Source organism: Patiria miniata, unplaced genomic scaffold (assembly GCF_015706575.1).
Source record: "Patiria miniata isolate m_02_andy unplaced genomic scaffold, ASM1570657v1 HiC_scaffold_1, whole genome shotgun sequence".
Classification (NCBI taxonomy): Eukaryota; Metazoa; Echinodermata; class Asteroidea; order Valvatida; family Asterinidae; genus Patiria; species Patiria miniata.
Genome location: NW_024037047.1, coordinates 32,230,233 through 32,246,857, shown reverse-complemented (window position 1 = coordinate 32,246,857; position 16,625 = coordinate 32,230,233). Strand labels below are relative to the sequence as shown.

The following is a 16,625-nucleotide window of genomic DNA, read 5'->3' as shown; positions in this document are numbered from 1 at the left end:
AATGGAAATCATAATTTCAAACTCTGCAATTTGGCACCCCCTTTACTTGATACCCTCCAAACCCTCCAAACACACACAACCAGCTCTTACCCCACTGATAGCTAAAGACAGAGCCATGGAAGGACCACTTCTCCAGACCCAATGAGAAGGTGAAGTCACAGGGATCAAACTTGAATGATGCCGTGGTTGAGACATCAGCTATCTTCAGGTCCAGGTCCAGGCAGCATCGCAGCTCTGTGCAGGTCTCACCAATCACAGTGCAGTTGCCTAGGATACTAGTGGAGCTGGCACAGACATCTAGAGAGGAAGACAGCCAATTGATTGATCTATTAGACCCTACCCCCTGGAAACGAGGGCAACAACAAGTGCACCTCTCCCCTACCAAACTGCATATTCCAGGTTTCAACACATACACTACGCATGCACATATGGTACATGTGAAGTACTGGTAAAATCTTGCCTTAAAGCTACAGTCCATCATTTACAGCTATCCAAAAAGTAACTGACGTAATTGCTGTGGAAAAGCATACTTGGTTGAAAGAAAGTTAGGGGACTAAACTCCCTGTGAAATTATTCTTTCTGGCAAGCTGTCATTTTGAAGAAATCAACGAAAGAAGGCCTTTCCAATGGTGCGTCTTAAGACAATTTAAATGCCAAAATTCAATGAAAACATTTTGTCATTTATAGTGTAAAAATACAGCCTATTATTTTTTGAACACCTTTAAATTTTTCAAACCTATCAAATGTTTAAAATCATAGGAATCCGTATAAAATAAACAATATTTTAATTTTTTAATCAGCCTTTTATCTCTCCATTACAAAAAAGGTATGATTTTATTCCGGAAACCAAACGATTGTCCAAACCATGTCTGGGGCCACAACGCAATGCAACTACACAGCCCGCCGTAGAAAAACGGGCAAAATAAAGTTCCATTCACGCTTCACACAACGCGGCAACACGGACCATGCGCGTACACGTAATGGCCATTGCCGCATGGCAGACTAAAATCTGCATGCCGATAAAAATTGGCTGTGCAGCACGGGACGGCAAATATTTGTTGACCAAAAACAACTTTCCTGTCCGCCTGAAAGTCCTGAAAGCTTCCAAATAAACTCCATTTCATATACATGTATATTTCATTGACTCCTTGTGCATGTATTTTGAGGATGTTTAACTTGAAAAAATCACGAGAAAAACTAACGTACGATGCCGTTAGTTAAGCCATAGCTCAAAAGAAACCTCTTTTGTAGTAGAATACTGCCAATTTTTGAAACACTTAATGTGATTTAAATCAATGTCACAACAACTGAAATAAAAGGGCTTCGTAACTGTGTTAAAAGGGCATCGTAACTGTGTTTGCACGTCCCACTGCATGAGCTGAGATGACATAATACCCACTATAAGTCACGTGATGACATGTAAACATTGGTCGCACAATCGATCAATTGTTGACGGCTTTGCCTCGGGTGCTATGCATCCACTTAAAAATATCTTGCTGTATTTCAAAATACAGCTGTGCGACTTCCGACTGGTTTTCCACTTGAGGGTCACAAAATTCATTCCAATTAGGGTTTATCTAAAATCTCCCCTAAATAAACAAAAAATCACAATTAATTTTGTAAGTGACAGCTTTCTTGAGTCGGTTCTGAATGCAGTTAGCTGCACATACCCTGTGTGTGATAGCTGCATGCATTTCCTGTGAGGAAGCCAGTCAGATGAAGATGACGCAGGGCTGCATCTATGGCAAACTGACCGACATGACCACCAAGGTAACTCAAAAAGCCTGACACTGAGCCATCACCTGAGAAGTGGAAAAAGGTTACAAAATGTAACACATGCATCAGAAAATTCTTAAAATGAGAGTACATGTACATGTACTTCCAGATTAAGTCCCACGCTATTCAAATGTACGATGATAAGGACTTAAGTGAATTGACTTGTAATTACATTTGACTGAATTTTTGATACACTTGATTACAACAATGCATGCAGGCTTGGTGATAGTGGAAACGTTCGGATTCACGTCAGAAACAGTAGATGGTGCTGTGAGACCGCTATAGAGACAGAGTGAAGGATGCCTTGCATTCACTAGATGGTGCTGTGAGACCACTTTAGAGAGTCAGAGCGAAGGATGCCTTGAATGCACTAAATGATGCTGTGAGACCACTATAGAGAGACAGAGTGCAGGAGGCCTTGCATTCACTAAGACCACTATAGAGAGTCAGAGTGTAGGTGCCTTGCATTCACTAGATGGTGCTGTGAGACCACTATAGAGAGACAGAGTGCAGAAAGCCTTCCATTCATTAGATGATGCTGTTAGACAACTATAGAGAGTCAGAGTGAAGGATGCCTTGCATTCACTAGATGGTGCTGTAAGACAACTTAGAGAGACAAAATGCAGGATGCGTTGCATTCATTAGATGGTGTTATGAGACCACTATAGAGAGACAGAGTGCAGAAAGCCTTCCATTCATTAGATGGTGCTGTGAGACCACTATAGAGAGCCAGAGTATAGGAAACCTTGCATTCACAAGATGGTGCTGTGAGACCACTGTAGAGAGTCAGCGTATAGGAAACCTTGCATTCACTAGATGGTGCTGTGAGACCATTATAGAGAGTCAGAGTATAGGAAACCTTGCAGACACTAGACGATGCTGTGAGAACACTTCAGAGAGTGAGACTGCGGGATGCCTGGCATTCACTACATGATGCTATGAGACCACTTTAGAGAGTCAGAGTGAGGGACGTCTTGCATGCCCTAGATGTTGCTGTGAGACCACTGTGGGGAGACAGAGTGCAGAATGCCTTCCATTCATAAGATGATGCTGTAAGACAACTATAGAAAGTCAGAGTGAAGGATGCCTTGCATTCACTAGATGGTGCTGTGAGAACACTATGGAGAGACAGAGTGCCGAAACCCTTGCATGCACTAGATTGTGCTGTGGGACCACATTAGAATATCAGAGTGAAGGATGCCTTGCATGCACTAGATGGTGATGTGAGACCAGTATAGAGAGATCAGAGTGAAGGATGCCTTGCATTCACTAGATGGTGCTGTGAGACCAGTATAGAGAATCAAAGTGAAGGATGCCTTGCATTCATAGATGGTGCTGTGAGACCACTATAGAGAGTCTGGGTGCAGGATGCCTTGCATTGGCGCTGCGAGTCCACTATAGAGAATGAGAGTGAAGTGTAGAGTCAGAGTGTAGAGCTTTGCTTCACAAGATGATGCTTTTAGATCACTATAGAGAGTCAGAGTGTAGGAAACCTTGCATTCACTAGACGATGCTGTGAGACGACTATAGGGAGACAGAGGGCGGAATGCCTTCCATTCATTAGATGATGCTGTGAGACATCTATAGAGAGTCAGAGTGAAGGATGCCTTGCATTCACTAGATGGTGCTCTTAGAAAAGTATAGAGAGACAGAGAGCAGACTGCCTTGCATGCACAATATGATGCTGTGAGACCACTATGGAGAGACAGAGTGCAGAATCCCTTGCATGCACTAGATTGTGCTGTGAGACCACAATAGAGAGTCAGAGTGAAGGATGCCTTGCATTCACTAGATGGTGCTGTGAGACCAGTATACAGAGTCAGAGTGAAGGATGCCTTGCATTCACTATACGATGCTGTGAGACAAGTATAGAGAATCAAAGTGAAGGATACCTTGCATGCACTAGATGGTGCTGTGAGACCACTATGGTGAGTAAGAGTGAGCGATGCCCTGCATTCACTGGTTGATGCTGCGAGTCCACTATAGAGAATGAGAGTGAAGGATGCCTTGCATTCACTAGACGATGCAGTGGGAACACTTTAGAGAGTGAGACTGCAGGATGCCTTGAATTCACTATTTGATGCTATGAGACCACTACAGTCAGAGTGTAGAGCTTTGCTTCACAAGATGATGCTTTTAGATCACTATAGAGAGTCAGAGTGTAGGAAACCTTGCATTCACTAGACGATGCTGTGAGACGACTATAGGGAGACAGAGGGCGGAATGCCTTCCATTCATTAGATGATGCTGTGAGACATCTATAGAGAGTCAGAGTGAAGGATGCCTTGCATTCACTAGATGGTGCTCTTAGAAAAGTATAGAGAGACAGAGAGCAGACTGCCTTGCATGCACAATATGATGCTGTGAGACCACTATGGAGAGACAGAGTGCAGAATCCCTTGCATGCACTAGATTGTGCTGTGAGACCACAATAGAGAGTCAGAGTGAAGGATGCCTTGCATTCACTAGATGGTGCTGTGAGACCAGTATACAGAGTCAGAGTGAAGGATGCCTTGCATTCACTATACGATGCTGTGAGACAAGTATAGAGAATCAAAGTGAAGGATACCTTGCATGCACTAGATGGTGCTGTGAGACCACTATGGTGAGTAAGAGTGAGCGATGCCCTGCATTCACTGGTTGATGCTGTGAGACCACTATAGAGAGTCAGACTGAAGGATGCCTTGCATTCACTAGATGATGCTCTTAGAAAACTATAGAGAGACCGAGAGCAGAATGCCTTGCATGCACAGGATGATGCTGGGAGACCACTATGGAGAGAGAGAGTGCAGAATCCCTTGCATGCACTAGATTGTGCTGTGAGACCACCAAGGGCGGATCCAGAACACAATTTGGGGGGGGCCAAAAAAAATGTGGTCCCCCAAAAAAGTGGGTCAAAAAAATTACGGCGTGGGGTTCGGGGCCCGCTTAAGGGCCCCGAAATTTTTTTGGATTCTAGATGCTCTGTGGGGCGATCTAAGGCATTTTCTGACCACTTTAACCAATGTTTTTTGAGGAAAAGATGGTGGTGTACTCAATGCTTGCATTTATTGCGATGTCACATTAAAACAAAAAAAATTGGTTTCGTTTTGGGGGGGGGGGCATGGCCCCCTTTGGCCCCCCCCCCCCCCCTGGATCCGCCCTTGGAGACCACTATAGAGATTCAGAAGGATGCCGTGCATTTACTAGTTGGTGCTGCGAGACCACTATAGAGAGTCAGACTGAAGGATGCCTTGCATTCACTAGATGGTGATGTGAGACCAGTATAGATAATCAAAGTGAAGGATGTCTTGCATTCACTAGTTGATGCTGTGAGACCACTATAGAGAGTCAGACTGAAGGATGCCTTGCATTCACTAGATGGTGCTCTTAGAAAACTATAGAGAGACCGAGAGCAGAATGCATTGCATGCACAATATGATGCTGTGAGACCAGTATGGAGAGACAGAGTGAAGGATGCCTTGCATTCACTAGATGATTATGTGAGAACACTAAAGAGAGTCAGAGTGAAGGATGCCCTGCATTCACTAGATGGTGATGAGCAATCCATTCGATCCTGCATACTGGACACAAGGGCAACAACAAGTGCACCTCCCAACTGTCACATTACATGTTCCCAGTGTGAACTTCTTATGCAAATGCAAACGTTGGACTTTTGTTGGACAGTTATCTGAGTTGTTATTTGACAAAACATCACGGGGAAGGGCTTAATGGATCGATGGGGTGCAATAAAGGAAAATAATACCACTATAGAGAGTCAGAGTGAAGGATGCCTTGCATTCACTAGATGCTGTCTTGCATTCACTACATGGTGCCGTGAGACATCTATGGAGAGTCAGAGTGTAGGATGGCTTGCATGCACTAGGGTGTCAGTGAAGGGACTACAACACACTTGACTATTTTCAAGTGTCTTTCTACGTGCAAAGAAGCAATCGTGTTGATGTCCGGTTTAAGGGAACATACACAGAATACATAATATAACCAGTGCCACCAAACTGTTTATTACATGTAATTCCTTCTCATTACTGAAACAAACTTTTGAAAGTATATGTGAAATGCAACAAATATAAAATGAAATTGTTAAAATTGACTTGCCATCACAATGGAATTTGTGAACTTTACTTTTGATCAATGACAATATATCACAACAACTCAAAGTCGTTGGCCATAGAAGTGTGCTGTAAACGTACCAGGCAGAGCGAATGTATCTCGGGTGTTACACAGCGGTATGGGCAGACGACTGCCAGCAAACACTGTCAAGGTGTCACATGCTCCATCTACACAAAAGACTAGGGACAAGTCTATCTCAAACTGCTTGTCTTCGGTGATCTTAGCCACTCGCCATCTATGTGTTTAAATGCAAATTACACAGTCAGAAGGAAATGTAACAATGTTAAACTATTAGGAACTAGTGATGTGGGGGGGGGGGGGGGGGGCACACGCGTCCACATGCTGGCAAGCTCAAACAAAGAAGATTTTGAACCCATTGGCTCACATCGGCACACATCTGCTCACATCGGCACGGACTTGCACGCAATGGCACACAAACGAACTCAATTGCCAAGCGGTTTACCATTACAAAAAAAATGCTGAAATGCACAATACACATCGTCTACGGCTGTGGCCTTTGTTCCCCCGTTAATCCATTAATCTGCCAGCTTTTAAGTTTTGTGTAAACACTTGGCAAGGATGACTCATCTCTGGTACCAATAATTATTGGACAATGTTCAAACGAACAACACATAGGCCTTCAAATGGGAAATGGGAAATGGGAATACATGCAGTCACTGACTGCATTCCTTTTTAATGAATGGTTAATATTTTTAAAGTAGCTCAAACAAGGGTTGGAAGGTTTACGCGATTTTTCATTTCTTTAAAAACAATTTGCAATGGAATCCTGCATGACCATCCAAGTTGACACGCACTGTTGTGGGAAAAACTGATACTTGCAATAACACTAATTTATAATTCAAAATTCTGGGACAGTTGTCAGGGAAACGCACAAAACACGGAATTTAACGATAATGGTATCTCCAAAGATACCAAAGATATAATGTCATACCTTACTGTCAGGTTTACGTGATTTTTCATTTCTTTAAAAACAATTTGCAAAGGAATCCTGCATGACCATCCAAGTTGACACGCATTGTTGTGGGAAAAACTGATACTTGCAATAACACTAATTTAAAATTCAAAATTCTGGGACAGTTGTCAGGGAAATGCACAAAACACAGAATTTAACGATAATGGTATCTCCAAAGATACAAAGATATATTGTCATACCTTACTGTCAGGACGCCATTCACAACTTCCTCCATGACATCACCCAGTGGGTAGTGGAACAAGGTGACACTACGTTCCCACTTCTCAAAGCCCACAGACAGGGTGAAGTTGCAGGGATCCAGGATGACCCAGGCATTGACGCAGCGAGTCGTTATCTTCAAGTCCATCTCCAGACAGCATCTGATGCCCAGGCACGAGTCAGTGACAGTGCAAGAAAGGAAGTCAGGCAGCTGGGTGACATCAACGGCTGGACAGCCTTAAAGAGAGTCAAATACATGGATTACAAAGACAGTGACAGTGACAACTCGGCATGTAAAAGGTGAAATTGCATGGGAGGTAGTCAGGGAGCTGGGTGACATCAATGTCTGGACAGCCTTGAAGAAAGAGAATCAATTAGAAATATTAGAAATGACAGTGACAGTAACAATTTAGTCTGTAATAGGTGCCATTGCATGTAAGGACGTCAGAAAGCTGTGTGATATCAATAGCTGGGCAGCCTTGAAGAAAGAGAATCAATTACAAATCTTACAAACGACAGTGACAGTGACAATTCAGCCTGTAATAGGTGACATTGCATGCGAGGAATTAAGGAAGCTTAACCAATGGTTAAGGAAGCTTAACCAATGGTTGGACACTCTTGAAGAAAGAGAATCAATAACGAATATTACAAATGACACCGATAGTGATGAATCAGCCTATAATAGGTGACATTGCATGTGAGGAAGTCAAGAATCTGGGTGACACCAATGCCTGACAAGCCGGGAATGACTGCAATCATGCAGTGTCAAATAACAACAGTGACAGTGACAATGTACAGATAAGATTTGGAGATGCTGACAGATATTGAAAGACAATAATTATGAAAAACAAAAACAACTAAGTCACAATATACAGCTCTGAGGTGGGTTACGGAGGAAGATTACAAAATTAGCAAATTGAACTTCTTGGAACCTAAGATTTGGTATATGGTTCTTGTATGAAATTGTATGGTAGACAACAGCAGTGAATGTCAACAGGTCTTTCATGGGTCTTTCATGGTATAAAGGTCTGAATGGAGGAAATACCGATACGTTCAGTGCCCTGTTTTGTGCGAGGTTTGTTCTTAAAAGTCCTACTCTTATTTTTGACACCATTTAGGTACCAGATCACACTTACCACTCCTCAAAGTGCCTGGTGTTCCCCTGTCACAAGGTGCACTCTGCAGATATTGCTGCAGTGGGGTTAAGAGCAGAAAGAGATTATACCTACTTCACAAAAATGTATGCATTTAGATAAATTCCAAAAGCTACATGTAGGTGTGCACATGTATGAAGCAATGGAACATCGTATTGTGCCAATCTGTGTCCAGATTGCCTTTTTCCCTCCACTAACCAGACACAGGGGCGGATCCAGGTTTTACTCAAGGGGGCAGGGGTTAAGCTATGAATGGGTACTGAAGTTGGGTGTCCCTTTTAGAGGTGATTTGCATTTTGAGGCTATTTAAGAGAATGTATTGATTATGAGTGGAGGATACTAACATTTTTTTTATATATATTTTTTTATGCGCACCACAAGGGGGAGGGGTTTAACCCCTTTTACCTCTATAGATCCACCACTATAATCAATTCAATCCGATCATGTGGTAGGCTACCCACAATCTTTGCAATTCCTTTATAATATTTTATGAAAGAGATTAGCCATCTCCAGTAACCTTGGATAGGACAGTGGTTAAAAGCCAATGCGACAACTGAAACACACTATGCACACCACTGATCTCTATAATAAAGACTGGATAGCGGATAAAGAGCCATACAATGAATGAATTTGACGCCATATTGGTGAGACTGGCTGGTGATCTACAAAGGACAATTTGCGGTCTTTATAGACAGCATGATTTCTTTTGTAACATCGCGGTTCACTTAACTTATATTTTTACCACCACCACTGACCAAGGTTTACAATTTTTCTAACGTCGTGGTTTACTTTTTTAATGCCGCCGTTCACTTTTTCTGTGTTTTGGAAATAATAATCACTACGGAAATGTGACCTTTTTAGAACAACATAATATGTGTACGTGACCAATATGCGCGTCAACTGTTGAAACAAAGCGCGCTGTGTATACACGTGGAATGTTCGTAATACACGCAGCCATCTTCGTGAGACCAGGGGCAAATTGGTCAATATGCAAAGTCTACTGTGTGACTGGTGTATGGATATCCGCTATCCAGTCTTTATATAGAGATCAGTGATGCACACTCACACTCAGGCCAAACTTCTCCAGCACCAGGTCAATGGCAGAGTTTCCGATGCGACCGCCTAGCTCTCGTATGAATCCCTCCACTGTGCCATCACCAGGCAAGGTGAATGATGTAGCATTAGTATTACACAGGGGTATAGGAACCCAGACGTGGTCAAGTATTAGGTTCATGGTGCAGGTGTCATCAATGCACAACGTGAGACTCAAAGTCACAGAGAAGACTTTCTTGGCTGTCAGCTTCTCAATGGAATAGCTGAAAAAAGCAAATGTTACAAATTTGAATTATTAGGGGGGCAAATTAAACAAGGTAATTTTCACTGGCATTAAAAGTGTCATATTTTTATAGGGACATATAAATTAAAGTAGTGCTCACCAGTAGTTCTCGGCCAAAAGAACTACTTTAATGAATAGTTTCCTATACTTGTGTATCAGTGCTTCAATTAAGGCCCCCATTTTGTCATATTTTTATACATGGACATAGTTGAAATGGAATTCATATGCAACATCTTAACCCTTACTCTCTGAGGGTAGTTTACTGCATGTCAGTTGGTTATGCCAATGCCCTCCATCTGCAGTTTATTGGCAGATAGTTAGATTTAACAGTGAAGGCTCCAATTGGCAGGAGTTGGAGGCCCTGGAGGGTGCCTGATAGTGACCAGCTGGGGGCACTCACTTTGTTATCAGAGGACTCTCATTGTTCTCTGTGGCATGTATTGGAGTGCCTGTCCAGTTACCCTTGAAATGACATGGCAGATATTGGTGGGCCATGCAAAAAACATAGGAGTTTTTCTTGAGGCACATATTGGCATGCGTTGGAGGGTCTAGTAGGGTAAGGGATAAATGGCTTTTTAAGTTTTATTTTAAATCAGTACCTTATATTTTTCGAGTCCATTTTTACAAATTAAGGAGTGTTTTATTTTCATTTTTTTTCTCCAAATCTCCAATCCTTAACAAACAGAAGAAACATAAGAACCAATCCCACCTCAACATTACAGCGTTTCCAATATTCACAGTTTCCTCCTTTCCCCAGGTGTAGCTGAAGAGAGTGATGTTCAGTTCCCAGTTCTCAAAGGCCACATACAGCTGGAATTTGCAAGGGTCGACTTCAATCCTTGCACTCAGCAAGAGCTCAGTGATGACAAAGTCCAATTGGATGCAGCATTGAATGCCGAGGCAGCGATCGTCGATGGAACATTGGACGACATTCTCCAGGAAGGGTAGAGAGATCAATGGGCATTCTAGTAAAAAAGAAAGAAACTAGATTTATGTTTGTGGACAAACACAGGGCTGTTTCGGTAACTTTTTGCGACATGTGACATGTAAAGTTTCAAGTATAAGTTTCATCAAGGAAGGATGTGTACAAAGTTTCTGTTTATAATAAATGGTGGAATATAATAGGTGATTACATTCTCATAAGGCTTTGAACTATGATGTAACATGTCAGGTGATTACGTCATAATGATGTTACATCAATTTTCATCTATAACACATTACGGTCTAGATACACATTAACATTCAACATAATCAGACCTGTAGTTCTGTGGATATTGGCCTTCAAAATATGCACTTTTAATGAGGTCACATGTCATGTGATGACATCATCGTGACATCAATTAAATGTTCATCTTTAACACACCCTGGTTTAGGTACATACCGTACCAAGTTTCAAACCAATCAAACCTGTAGGTCTGTAGATATTGGCCTTTAAAATATGCAATTTTTAATATGACCTTGCATGTCACGCGATGACGTCATCGTGATGTCACTTAAATTTTCATCTATAACACATCCCGGTTTAGGTACACACCAAGTTTCAACCCAATCGGACCTGCAGTCATGGAGATACAGGCCTTCAAAATATGCAACTATATTGTGACGTCACATGTCACATGATGAAGTCATCGTGACGTCACTTAAATTTTCATCTATAAAACATTCCGGTTACCAACTTTCAACCCAATCGACCTGTAGTTCTGGAGATATAGCCCAATCTGTCAGATCTAGCCGAATTCTGCTAGAAAATGGTCACAACAGCAAAATTGCATATAATGTGACGTCACGTGACTCATGATGACGTCACGATGATGTCAATGTTTGGCACACAACTTCAGATGCTGGTCTAAGTGTGTGCCACGTATAAAGTCAATCGGATTGATTTTAGTGCCCAAAGTGCCGGTAACAAAAAAACGTGTACAAATTCTATGGGCAAAATGACTGAAAAAGAACAAAAAAAACAAATCTTAACGAAAACAAAGGCTGTTTCGGCTGACTGCTGAAACAGCCCAGAAAAAAAAAAAAACGACTACAGGATACATGGATAATTTCAGCCAGATGATTCCTTGATCGTCATCAGGCGCGGATCCAGGATTTTTTTTGACGGGGGGCACACTGTTGGAGCAAAATTATTTGCTCCCATAAATAATGCGAGCGCGGAGCGCGAAGCCCTTACGGCGTGGGGTCCGGGGCCCGCTTAAGGGCCCGGGAAATTTTGGATTCTAGATGCTCTGTGGTGCAATCTGAGGCGATTCCTGGCTCCTTTCCCCTGAATTGGTTGAGCAAAAGTGTTTAAGATTTTAAGGATTTTTGTAAAACATACCCTTACTTTTACAATTTTTAAGTTACTGTGTGCTTGAAAGTCGAAAACCATTTTTCGTCTTTATATTTTCTTGCTTTTTATTTTGGAAAAGGAATTGTATTGACTTCGTTTTGTAAACTGTTGCAACGATGTGTTGTGGCATTTGCGCCGAGGACTAATGCCAGGGCTGATCACGCCTGTCTTACGGCGTGGGGTCCGGGGCCCGCTTAAGGGCCCCGGAAAATTTAGAATTCTAGATGCTCTGTGGTGTATTCCGAGGGGATTCCTTGCCCCTTTTACCCCGAGTTATTTGAGCAAAACGTTTTAAGATTATAAGGATGTTTTTCATTGGTTTATAATATACTCTTGCGTTTACAAGCCTTTTCAGTTTCTTCTGTTCTTCACTTGTACAACCAAACATTTTCGTCTACATAGTTATTTCCGTGCTTATTTTTGAAAAAGAATTGTATCTTGCAAGGATGAGTATAGGGCATTTTTCCGAAGACCAATGCGGAGCGCGATCATGTTTCGGTGTGGGGTCCGGGGCCCGCTTAAGGGCCCCGGGAAATTTTGGATTCTAGATGCTCTGTGGTGCAATCTGAGGCAATTCCTGGCCCCTCTTCTCCGGAGTTATTTGAGTAAATTGTTTTAAGATTATAAGATTTTTTCATTGATTAAAATATAATCTTGCTTTTACAAGCCTTCTCAGTTTCTTCTGTTCTTCACTTCATACCATGTATTTTCGCCTGCATGTCTTCGTGCATTAAATTTTTTGAAAAAGGAATTGTAAAAACTTAGTTTGTAAACTGGTGTAAGGATGCTTTCTAATGTTTTGTTTCAAGTTGAAATTTTCAGTTTATCAACAAAAAGAAACTGCTTGAACATGTTAATTGAATTCAAGTTTAAAATTAGTGTAATTTAATCAAACTAAAACTGAGGAGCAATTAGCCTGCATTGTAACTGCACAGCTCAGTTTTATCTCATGACTACAGAAATTAATCATACGGTCATCCAAGTTTCTCCCTCTTTTTTTTGCATGATGTAAAATGCCCAAACATTTTAAAGAAATGTTCTTTTAATTCAGTCCAGTTTCAATTTCAAGAACAGGGCCTATTACACGTGCATGTATTTGTAAATAAACCATCGGCAGATCGGCGGTGCAGCAAGACAAATTGTGTGAGACACTGCGTCTGGTCTTTACATTATAATAGACATCGGGTCTTTCGGCACCATGATTGCAATTTCCACAGGGTACAATTTTGAAGGTGGATTCGTCATTTAGTTTTGTAAAAAAAAATTACAGTAAATAATTGTTGATGATAACATTGAGAAATAGACATCGGGAATAGGTGTATACCTCCCGGTCCGGCACGGATACCGGCCCGCGTCGCCACTGGCGAACTACGATCAAATTTATCTCGCTTGCCATTCAAAAAGCAACACACTTGCGTTCCGTCTAGCTTGCAAGAGCATGTCTCGAGTGCTAAAACTTGCCTTTGGGCAATAACTGCTGATTGTCTTTGTCCTCAGACAAACAAATCTCTTTTATGTACAAAACTTATCAGATTTATATTTTCTGCATAGCGTAGTAACGTCAAACCCAACTTTTGGATCTCAACTTTCTTCGTTAAAAAAACGTTTTACGGACGGATCCATGACCTTCAGGGGTTTTTTCAATTTTTTCAGGGTTTCACATCGTTTCTCGAATAAAGTCTTTACGAAAATTATATGATAACGTGACGTTGAAGAAGTCAATTTAAAACAAGGACATGTTTTGGACTCCGTGAAAAAAAGTATAATTTGTAATTCAAAAGCGCGTGGAACTGCTGGCAAATTGTTCTTACTAAAACACACCCTTGACCAATGGTGTGGTCCAAAGAGCACTGCGCAACGTGTGTTTGTCGCGCACATAAAGCTGCATGTTCGTAGAGAATAAATCGTGTATATACGTTCGTATGAATCGCATTTAATAACGGTATATGCAGGGTAATACGTACATACGTACGTACTAGTAGTACGGTACGGGTACGTACGATGGGATCGCGGTTTATTTCGAAGCTTCTCGAGTCGAGTACGCAATGTTTGCAGACTCATGTTTAATATCGGCGCCGGTATTTTTGTAGGGAGGTTCCGTCCTCCTTCCCTCACTTCCCCTCTTTTTCCCCCTTCTATTCCTTTTTTTTTTTTTGGACTCAAATTTGATGGGGGGCACGTGCCCCCGCGGCCCTCCCCTGGATCCGCGCCTGGTCATTGCGCATAATTTTATAAATGCTTGCTTACTTTGACAGGTAATTGCATTGCAGGATAGGAACAAACAAATTGTGTAGACCATGGATCTTTCCTTCCTGCAAGCATAGATCTGTTGCTTGCTCTATGGTGCAAGCATGCAGATCGAGCACGCCATGGTGGGTCATACATCGCATTGTACACGTCTTCATGACTCTTTCCATATTGGACTATGCCTCTAATGAATTGAAATGTGTCGGGGGGGGGGCTCCTTGTAGCCAAAGGGAAGCAAATTTGTCTCTGACATTTCATAAGGAAATATCAGGCCTGTTTTTGTTTTGACGGACATGTTTCATACGGAACACTGCTTATTTTTAAAACGTCACATCAATTTTGTCACTTTTGTAGAACTGTATGCTGCCCTAGGCCGCATGGCATGGAGTCCAACCGAATGTAAATGGAGTCCACTAAAATGCATAATGCATGACCACCCGTCACATGTACTGTGGAGCCGTAACGTGGCTCACCATAGCAAGCTATTTCATCTTGGGGAATTCCCTTGTAGATGAGCATGTGCTTACTGAATGACAGTACTGTCCTTTGATTGGCAAATTGGTCTCAATTTCCTTATTCCACGACTCCAAGTGATGTTTTAGGTGCAGGGATATAAATGTCAGCAAGGGGGTGCGGTTTGATTTATATTTTTCATTTGATCGCAATTTACTAACTATTGACTGACACAGTCCTGCGAAGATATTCTGAGACTGGTGGATGGGCAAAAGATCAGGAAAATTATATACAAATATTACTGTAAAATTTTGTAGGTAGGGATTCATTGGCAATGTATCAACTTCAGAAGCTACTTCCAAACGTCCAAGATCGGCAGAGTTGTGTTGACATCAAAAGTTTCCAGGATTCGTGTATACATGAACATGCATTATACAAACATTGTTGATCTTTCGTCTTTTTTATGAAGTGGCTGGTACTTGCCGATTAATTGCAAATGTACATTTAGTAGCAAATTTGTTTACCAAGGATCTTGGCCTCGATTACGTGACGCATTAAAAATGAAAGCACGGAGAGAACTTTGTTAAGGTATCTACAATATCTGAAGACTGCATTCATGCAGCACTTTGGAACTGGCACGAATTCACGTGCATGTACTACAGAGCATGATACGTTCCTGTACCTCCCGTAAATGCATACCTTTAGAAGTCAGCAGCTCAATCTGAGCTCAACAATGTGAGCTCAACCAATACCAGGTCACTGTTACAGCAATATTGAGTTTACCACTGACTGGACCCAAGGGCGGGGCCAAAGGGGGCCATGGCCCCCCCCAAAAAACGAAACCAATTTTTTTTTTTTTTATGTGACATCCCAATAAAGGCAGGCAATGAGTACACCACCATCTTACCCCAAAAAAAACATTGGTAAAAGTGGTCAGAAATTGCCTCAGATCGCACCACAGAGGATCTAGAATCCAAAATTCTTTCGGGGCCCTTAAGCGGGCCCCGAACCCCACGCCGTAATTTTTTGACCCACTTTTTTGGGGGACCAAATTTTTTTTGGGCCCCCCCCCAAAAAATTGTGTCCTGGATCCTCCCTTGACTGGGCCACGTTTCAAAATTTGTTTGCTAAGCAGAAACCAATCAATCACAAACAGACTTACGGATGCCTGTCGTTATCTGTGAAGGCAGCTGGCATGTCGTTCCAATGATCGTATCCTGAGAAAATGACAGATCAATAAGAAATAGAAATAAACTCTACGCATTGAGGAAAAATAATTCAAAAAGGAGATTAAGGTACAAAAAAGAAAATATGAATATCATCATGTAAGAAATACAACATACATGTAAGAAATGTAAGTAAAACATGATTACACAGACCTAATGCTAGTACTAGTAGCATTAGAGTAGTATCTCAAATATTAAGCGTTTGAATGTGATATTCCTGCTAATATAACAACAGCCAAATTTGGAAAAAGGTTATTCCTCCATTTTCACTCAAAAGTAAGCTTAATAAGACAAATGCACTTGTCAGAATCCAATTTCCCCTTATACATGGTGGCCCAAAAAAAAACAGGAACGGCGTACTTCCGCTACCCTGAGATTCAAACAATTGCATGGTGAATTCTGTTAAAAGAACAATGATACCAAGATCGCCCGATTCGGTCCAGTAGACAGTTTCACATTCACACAGTCGGGAGTCATTTTGTTCTGATGAATTACTAAACTGTGCCTGCGAATCTCATTTAATTGGATAGAGGGATTAATTGTTATGTAGTAATACCTACATGAAAGATGTGTGCTTCACAAAATAGGATCTGCAACAAAAACTAGTGGACCAAATCGATAGATTTTGGTATCATATTTCTTCTAACATGTCTAAAAAGATTCTTCATCAATTGGTACAGGTGGTTTGAGTCTCAAGCTAGTGGAAGTACGATGTTCCAGGTTTTTTTTTTTGGGGGGGGGGAGGGGGTACCAACATGTATATATACTTTATTTGGTTGACTTGGTTAAACATCAA

At 41.6% G+C, this 16,625-nt stretch overlaps 1 protein-coding gene across 1 annotated transcript in view; it reads right to left on the bottom strand.

Annotated features, from left to right (window-relative positions):
• Positions 1 to 16,625, bottom strand: part of LOC119732930 — a 212,078-nt gene that overhangs the window by 120,475 nt on the left and 74,978 nt on the right. The window contains exons 47-54 of the mRNA XM_038206513.1: positions 15,766 to 15,820; positions 10,278 to 10,533; positions 9,299 to 9,548; positions 8,215 to 8,269; positions 7,060 to 7,315; positions 5,967 to 6,121; positions 1,671 to 1,802; positions 91 to 297 (exon numbers count right to left, since the gene is read on the bottom strand). Coding sequence (XP_038062441.1) covers positions 91 to 297; positions 1,671 to 1,802; positions 5,967 to 6,121; positions 7,060 to 7,315; positions 8,215 to 8,269; positions 9,299 to 9,548; positions 10,278 to 10,533; positions 15,766 to 15,820 — 1,366 coding nt within the window. The remainder of the gene's footprint in view (positions 1 to 90; positions 298 to 1,670; positions 1,803 to 5,966; positions 6,122 to 7,059; positions 7,316 to 8,214; positions 8,270 to 9,298; positions 9,549 to 10,277; positions 10,534 to 15,765; positions 15,821 to 16,625) is intronic.